This window comes from Octopus sinensis, linkage group LG1 (genome assembly GCF_006345805.1).
Source record: "Octopus sinensis linkage group LG1, ASM634580v1, whole genome shotgun sequence".
Lineage (NCBI taxonomy): Eukaryota > Metazoa > Mollusca > Cephalopoda > Octopoda > Octopodidae > Octopus > Octopus sinensis.
Window position 1 is genome coordinate 206,034,359 of NC_042997.1, and position 9,108 is coordinate 206,043,466.

The following is a 9,108-nucleotide window of genomic DNA, read 5'->3' on the forward strand; positions in this document are numbered from 1 at the left end:
GATGTTTATGGTCAATAAAATAAGTACCAGTTGAGCACTGGGGTTGATGTAATTGACTTAGCCACTCTCCTGGAATTGCTGGCCTTGTGCCAAAATTTGAACCAAAATTCCAGTGATGTTTATGGTCAATAAAATAAGTACCAGTTGAGCACTGGGGTTGATGTAATTGACTTAGCCACTCTCCTGAATTGCTGGCCTTGTGCCAAAATTTGAGACCAAAATTCCAGTGATGTTTATGGTCAATAAAATAAGTACCAGTTGAGCACTGGGGTTGATGTAATTGACTTAGCCACTCTCCTGGAATTGCTGGCCTTGTGCCAAAATTTGAGACCAAAATTCCAGTGATGTTTATGGTCAATAAAATAAGTACCAGTTGAGCACTGGGGTTGATGTAATTGACTTAGCCACTCTCCTGAAATTGCTGGCCTTGTGCCAAAATTTGAAACCAAAATTCCAGTGATGTTTATGGTCAATAAAATAAGTACCAGTTGAGCACTGGGGTTGATGTAATTGACTTAGCCACTCTCCTGAAATTGCTGGCCTTGTGCCAAAATTTGAAACCAAAATTCCAGTGATGTTTATGGTCAATAAAATAAGTACCAGTTGAGCACTGGGGTTGATGTAATTGACTTAGCCACTCTCCTGAAATTGCTGGCCTTGTGCCAAAATTTGAGACCAAAATTCCAGTGATGTTTATGGTCAATAAAATAAGTACCAGTTGAGCACTGGGTTGATGTAATTGACTTAGCCACTCTCCTGAAATTGCTGGCCTTGTGCCAAAATTTGAGACCAAAATTCCAGTGATGTTTATGGTCAATAAAATAAGTACCAGTTGAGCACTGGGGTTGATGTAATTGACTTAGCCACTCTCCTGAAATTGCTGGCCTTGTGCCAAAATTTGAGACCAAAATTCCAGTGATGTTTATGGTCAATAAAATAAGTACCAGTTGAGCACTGGGGTTGATGTAATTGACTTAGCCACTCTCCTGAAATTGCTGGCCTTGTGCCAAAATTTGAGACCAAAATTCCAGTGATGTTTATGGTCAATAAAATAAGTACCAGTTGAGCACTGGGGTTGATGTAATTGACTTAGCCACTCTCCTGAAATTGCTGGCCTTGTGCCAAAATTTGAGACCAAAATTCCAGTGATGTTTATGGTCAATAAAATAAGTACCAGTTGAGCACTGGGGTTGATGTAATTGACTTAGCCACTCTCCTGAAATTGCTGGCCTTGTGCCAAAATTTGAGACCAAAATTCCAGTGATGTTTAAGGTCAATAAAATAAGTACCAGTTGAGCACTGGGGTTGATGTAATTGACTTAGCCACTCTCCTGAAATTGCTGGCCTTGTGCCAAAATTTGAGACCAAAATTCCAGTGATGTTTAGGTCAATAAAATAAGTACCAGTTGAGCACTGGGGTTGATGTAATTGACTTAGCCACTCTCCTGAAATTGCTGGCCTTGTGCCAAAATTTGAGACCAAAATTCCAGTGATGTTTAAGGTCAATAAAATAAGTACCAGTTGAGCACTGGGGTTGATGTAATTGACTTAGCCACTCTCCTGAAATTGCTGGCCTTGTGCCAAAATTTGAGACCAAAATTCCAGTGATGTTTATGGTCAATAAAATAAGTACCAGTTGAGCACTGGGGTTGATGTAATTGACTTAGCCACTCTCCTGAAATTGCTGGCCTTGTGCCAAAATTTGAAACCAAAATTCCAGTGATGTTTATGGTCAATAAAATAAGTACCAGTTGAGCACTGGGGTTGATGTAATTGACTTAGCCACTCTCCTGAAATTGCTGGCCTTGTGCCAAAATTTGAAACCAAAATTCCAGTGATGTTTATGGTCAATAAAATAAGTACCAGTTGAGCACTGGGGTTGATGTAATTGACTTAGCCACTCTCCTGGAATTGCTGGCCTTGTGCCAAAATTTGAAACCAAAATTCCAGTGATGTTTATGGTCAATAAAATAAGTACCAGTTGAGCACTGGGGTTGATGTAATTGACTTAGCCACTCTCCTGGAATTGCTGGCCTTGTGCCAAAATTTGAAACCAAAATTCCAGTGATGTTTATGGTCAATAAAATAAGTACCAGTTGAGCACTGGGGTTGATGTAATTGACTTAGCCACTCTCCTGGAATTGCTGGCCTTGTGCCAAAATTTGAAACCAAAATTCCAGTGATGTTTATGGTCAATAAAATAAGTACCAGTTGAGCACTGGGGTTGATGTAATTGACTTAGCCACTCTCCTGAATTGCTGGCCTTGTGCCAAAATTTGAACCAAAATTCCAGTGATGTTTATGGTCAATAAAATAAGTACCAGTTGAGCACTGGGGTTGATGTAATTGACTTAGCCACTCTCCTGAAATTGCTGGCCTTGTGCCAAAATTTGAGACCAAAATTCCAGTGATGTTTAAGGTCAATAAAATAAGTACCAGTTGAGCACTGGGGTTGATGTAATTGACTTAGCCACTCTCCTGAAATTGCTGGCCTTGTGCCAAAATTTGAAACCAAAATTCCAGTGATGTTTATGGTCAATAAAATAAGTACCAGTTGAGCACTGGGGTTGATGTAATTGACTTAGCCACTCTCCTGAAATTGCTGGCCTTGTGCCAAAATTTGAAACCAAATTCAGTGATCAATAAAATAAGTACCAGTTGACTGTTTCTTAGTATCTCCTGAAATTGCTGGCCTTGTGCCAAAATTTGAATTCCAGTGATGATAGTGTTTACTTTGTATCAGTTAAATATTGATTATATTTTTCTGTTTGCTAATTTATTATAATAATAATATATAACTTAGTCTTGAAATACTTTTCTGTATTTACCCACTGAACTCCCCAGTTCACCCCTAATTCCTCACTAATGAAATGATTTTATCTTTTTACTTTTTCATAATTTAGTTGTGCTGAACGTTTGTAGAATGCCACATCAATTGGAACATGTGAAGTTAGATGTTCAACCATTCTGGAAACCACCTGAAGAAAATATCATTTCAAAACAGCAAGTCCATGACTATTCACTACCTACCAAGTTCCATCTGAATTTTTTAAAGAAACATAGAACTGAAGTTAATGACAAATTAAAGACTTTGGGCGAAGTTCTTTGGAAAGATTCCAAGATTAATACACTGAGATTTAAATATTCTGAAGGAAATTTTGAGGAAATTGAACAGCGTTTGAAAGATTTATTAAATTCCATTACTGTTGAAACTATTGATGTTCCAGATGATATCTTTGAAGACGTTGTTGGAACATTTAACAATGAAGATGACCGGATGTATTTTTATTTTGATAACCGATATCATGAAGCTCATATTCTCGGATTCGATAAAAGTGACGTGATTAAAAGGAAAAAGAGACTTTTGGATAATCTTAGAACTGAACGTGAGGATGATTTAAATATTCATGAAAGACGTATTCTATCTGGTCTCGGATTTTTTGAGGCAGGCAGAAGGACAATTTGAAGGTCTAAAAGTCACAGTTCATAGTAACAAAGTTGTTTTTGAAGGCCAGTTTTCCGAAATAGATATTGTCAAAAGAAAATGTATAAAATTCTTAAGTCAATTGTTAAATCTGAATTGTGTTTGCCTTTAAATACTGGAATGATCATAAATAAAAAACCAGTGAAAGAATATCTTGATGTAAAACTGAGAAACAAGAAATGTATCGGTTCATGGGAAACGGGTGATGGTGATTCAGTAATACTTTATGCAAGTGATAAAACACATCTTTCACTTTTGGAAGAAATTATGAAAGAAATTTTTGTTGCCAATACACTGGATTTTGTGGACAAAATTAAGGATACTCCAAATCATAGAAAGTGGCTGACATTTGTTGAAAGTCTAAAAGAAGAGTTTCCAGATTCCCATTTTATTGGAGAAAATTCTATTGTTGCTCTTGATGTTGTAGTTAATGATATAAAAAGCAAAATTTATAACTTTAAGCAATCTTTAATTTACGAATCTTATATATCGATTAATCTTGCACATTTCCTCTTTCTTAAAGAGTTCAAAGAACAGGAAATCAATGACTTTAGTGAGAAAAATAAAATAAGAATGTGTGTCTCAAAGATAATAAGTTACACTGGAAGGAACACAAGAGCAAATTAGGAAAATGGAAATATTTATAGAAAACTTAAGAAAAGATATCAGCTCAAAAGAAGAAAACTTCAAAATGTTTGGATTTCAAGAATTTCTGAAAAGTGGAGAAGGAAACACTTTCTTGTGTGAAATGCAGAAGAAATCTGAGAGCATAATATTAAATTCAAATTTAGGAAGTGAAACAGAAGAAATACTTAATTTTGTGTATAAGAACTGTGAAATAGTGTTGAAGGAAGGTGACATTACGACTCTGGACACAGATGCTATTGTTAATGCTGCAAATGGCAGACTGGATCATATTGATGGGGTTGCAGCAGCCATTGTGAAGAAAGGTTAGTAATACCATTTTTTATAGTTAATGTTTCTTTTTAGATCCAAGTGTGGTTGAGAAGCTTGCTTCCTGATCATGTGGTTTCAGGTTCAATTCCACTCACAGCATTTTGGACAAGTGTCTTCTGTTATAGGTCAATGGTTGGCCAAAGCCTTGGGAGTGGATTTCGTTGATAGAAACTGAAAGAAGCTCATCGTGTATACATGCATACATATATATATGTGTGTGTGTGTGTGAGGGTGAGTAGCCAGGTGTTCACAGCACACGATGGTTGTAAATGAACATCACCATCACACAAGTGATGTTGTGTCATTTTCGGTCTTCCATGAAAAACGTGTCTGACCATGGGGGAGTATTCCCTCATTTGGAAACATGTGGCAATTGGCTACAGGAAGGACGGGGTGATTTCTATTTGTGTAACACTCAGAGCTTATAGATTTGAGACACTTGATCACTGACCAGTCCCCAAAATCTGGATAATTATAAATGATGTCATCACTGTTACATTCCATTTAAAGAAACTTATGGCTGATGCAATGCTGATCTCTTCTTCTGTTACACTCCATTCCACACCACTCGTTTCTCTTACAGTCTAAATTCTCCATCCCTTTTCATTTCAAACCATCCTTCACACCATCCACCTTTTACATTCCCAGTGTCCCCGCAACATCTACCCACACACACACCACCTACTCTACACCGTTGAACTCATTACCCAACCACACACCCACCAACATATTCAAACAGCATGTACACACATCCACACGCACTCACTCCTTCTCCTCTTCCTTCGCCCACAATAGCACCCACCCTCCCCTCATGCTACCCATCCGCACGCTTATAACAGCAACTATGTCATAACACACCTACACTTCCCAATACCTACCACTTTCCCCACCCATCTTCCACCAAACACCTCTATCCAGTTTCACACACTTAACACACACACACAAGATATACATGCACACAATAGCCCACATGTATGAACACATAAACAGAAAACAAGGACTCACGCACACACATAACCATGCATACAGTATATATGCACGTAATAGTTTAATGTACACACACACGTGTCACATAGCCTTATACACACACATATACAGACACACAAATATACAGCTTCTAATACACACATGTCATGCATTGATGTTTGTGCTCACACACCCATAGGTAACAGTTTCACAGTTATCCCCCTTGCCACTCATGCCTTTAGCAACCTCTTCCTCCTCTGGTCATTTCAGCTTACAGTGACAGTCCAATTCAGACATGTTCGTTTTTTTCTCTATATATTTTATGTTCCATTTTCTGTTTTTCTTGAAGAAGAGTGTATGTTTGAAATGTAAAAGACTTTTATATCTATTTTCCTTTCTTCACCTCATCTTCATGTTATTTATAATTTTGCACTGAATATGTTGGTATGTTTGAATGTGTGTGTATATATATCTATGTATATACATATGTCTATATACATACATGCATATATACAAGTAGTATATAAAAATGTATATTTAAAATATGATATTGTGTGTGTATAAGTGAAAGCAATATATATTGATATTGATGTAATAATACAATTATATATTTATATTCATTTATTATAATATATAGCATATATATTTTTATATATATGTGTGTATATATATATATATATATATATATATATATATATATAGAGAGAGAGAGAGAGAGAGAGAAACAAACTAAGGAAAAGATAAAATTAAATAGAGAGATACAATTGATAATCCAATGATTTATCTATATTATAACATAACATAAAATACTATGAATATAATATTACATAGTATATGATAATATAAATAATTAATAAGTAACCAAAAACGCCAACAATTTGTTTTGACTTATATACTTGTTTTGATATATGAACAATTCAGTTCCCTTATTGAAGTCCCATCAGAGGCAGTGGTTTAAAATACTCTTTACTCTTTCTCTTTTGCTTGTTTCAATCATTTGACTGTGGCCATGCTGGAGCACTGCCTTTAGTCGAGCAAATCGACCCCAAGACTTATTCTTTGTAAACCTAGTACTTATTATATCGGTCTCTTTGCCGAACCGCTAGGTTACAGGCATGTAAACACACCAGCATCGGTTGTCAAGTGATGTTGGGTGGACAAACACAGATACAAACATATATACATACATACGTACGTACGTACATACATACATACATACATGCATGCATGCTTGCATGCATACATACATACATACATACATACAACAGGCTTCTTTCAGTTTCCGTCTACCAAATCCACTCACAAGGCTTTGGTCAGCCCAAGGCTATAGTAGAAGACACCTGCCCAAGCTGCCACACAGTGGGACTGAACACGGAACCATGTGGTTCGTAAGCAAGCTACTTACCATACAGCCACTCCTATGCCTATACAATGTGAAAGGATGGTTGGATTATAAAATCTGTAATAAACTGTAATAAAACATGTAAGAAAATTTTATTATTATAATATATAATATCTCTTCTGTTTAGTGATATAAAAAAATAATGTTTTATGTAACTAATAAGAATGTTTATCGGAAGGAGAATTCTGTAATAAATATGAAGATAAACTTATAGCTGCAAACACTATAACCTAAAATACCCCATAGATATAGAGTTATGCTATAATAATAAATATCAAAATATTACTAGTTGTTTTAGAAGTAACCAGATTTGAAGTTACTTAAATAAGGATTATTATTCATATATTATGGAAGGGAGAATTCAGTAAATAAATAATAATTAAGTAATATAACAAGATGAGTATTATGCATTGGTCTCGATAAAATATTTAATGTTATTATTTTAAAATTAAATTACTATGAATAATATATATCCAAATTTTATTATTTCTTTCAGAAGTAACAAAATAATATTTTAATAAGAATACAAGTCATAAACTATACAATAATATTTCGGTTATTAAATTTATTTAGTAAGTCAAATAAAACTATTAATTATTATTATCCTTATTATCATTATTATATTTATCATCAATTGATAAATTAAATGAATATATTTATACATATGATCATTAGTATAATGAAGACATCTTGTTTGTGATATGTAATTCATATTAAATTACTAATACAAAGATGTATTTAACGTTAACTACAAGAATATGCACTAAAAGGATTCAAAATTCTCAATTAATCCAGGTTCAATATTATTATATAGATTAAGATGACAAAACTTAAAGATACACACACACACATACACATATACACATATATATATACCCATATGATTGCATATGTATATATATATATATATATATATATATATATATATATATTATATATATATAATATATATATATATAGATGCATATATATACATCCACATACATATATATACACAAATACCCACATTAACAATAAATGATATACACACATATATACATATGTATGAATATAGAGACTTGTATTCATGCTTGTACACATACATAGACATGTATATACACATACATATATATACATATCAATTTATATACATATAATGCTTGCACACATACATATACACACATATGTATACATACACACACACACACACACAAACACATACATATGCGAAATGTCATATAGATAGCATCGGATAAATACAAACAACATATACTCATGTATACATTACATACATGCATATACATAAATATATGATTATTCATATATACATATACATGTACACATATAAATGGATACATACAAGTACAAATATACACACTTAATAAAATTTTCTAAACACATATTTAGAATAGTTTGTATTAGATAGAACACTCTTATGTCTTTCATTAAGCAATTTCTTCTTAGATGTTAATATCTGATATAATTCATCTATACATATATTGCATCCACTGTCATTAATTTTGTATGATCTAGCATATCTAAGTATTTTCCAATTTATTGCGTATAATTTCTTACTATCCTTCAATTTCTGAATTAGCTTACTTAGACTATTACTGTTAAACTTAACTCTATTCCTAAATGTGTACTCATGGTTTGTATTCTGTATTTTAATAAAATTTTCTGTTGACCCTATCTAAAAATAATTTTTTCATTCTGAATCAACCCTACAACTATATATAAAGTTTTCTATAAACAAAAATTATTAAAATAGCATTTAGCTTTATATCAGCAATCACTATTTCTATCTAGATCATTCTCTGTAATAGTATTATTATTTCTATTACAAAATTTGTCTAAACTTTTATTATTACAAGAAGAGATAATTCTAAACAAATTTTTAGAAACTGAAAAACCTATTCTAATTTTTTATTGATAATTATTCTATAATATTTGTGATTTTTATTAAAGTGTTTAGATATAGATCTGTAAAATAACTTGACCAAATTCGTTTTTATTTGTTGTGTGTGTAAGGAATGATAAAGCAAATATAATTATCTTTATTATAATTAATGTCATTAGATGTATCCAGATTGGCATATGGCTTATACTTATTATCATTAGATCTAAGTTTATTTATAAATCTATTTTTATTCAGGATATACTTATTACACTTGTTTCTATTGATATTATTACTATTGTTAATCATATCATTACTATTTACAAATAAATTGGATACATTTCTACTATTAGATTCACACCCTTCATTGTCAGTCAGTTTTCTATTATTATAATGAGATTTGTTGGGGTTCCCATTCTTATT

The 9,108-nt window shown here is 32.9% G+C and overlaps 3 protein-coding genes across 5 annotated transcripts in view; all 3 read left to right on the forward strand.

Moving 5' to 3' along the window:
- The window catches only part of LOC115209613, a 67,949-nt gene extending 64,416 nt beyond the window's left edge, over positions 1–3,533 (forward strand). For both annotated transcript variants that reach the window (XM_029778061.2, XM_029778069.2), the window contains exon 5: positions 2,904–3,533. In XM_029778061.2, coding sequence (XP_029633921.1) covers positions 2,904–3,466 — 563 coding nt within the window. In that variant the 3' untranslated portion in view covers positions 3,467–3,533. The remainder of the gene's footprint in view (positions 1–2,903) is intronic.
- Positions 1–9,108, forward strand: part of LOC115211065 (protein mono-ADP-ribosyltransferase PARP14-like) — a 554,188-nt gene that overhangs the window by 62,529 nt on the left and 482,551 nt on the right. The gene's annotated exons all lie outside the window — the stretch shown is intronic.
- The window catches only part of LOC115209604 (protein mono-ADP-ribosyltransferase PARP14-like), a 132,281-nt gene continuing 126,711 nt past the window's right edge, over positions 3,539–9,108 (forward strand). For both annotated transcript variants that reach the window (XM_029778047.2, XM_036508696.1), the window contains exon 1: positions 3,539–4,434. In XM_029778047.2, the coding sequence (XP_029633907.1) occupies positions 4,116–4,434 (319 nt within the window). In that variant the 5' untranslated portion in view covers positions 3,539–4,115. The remainder of the gene's footprint in view (positions 4,435–9,108) is intronic.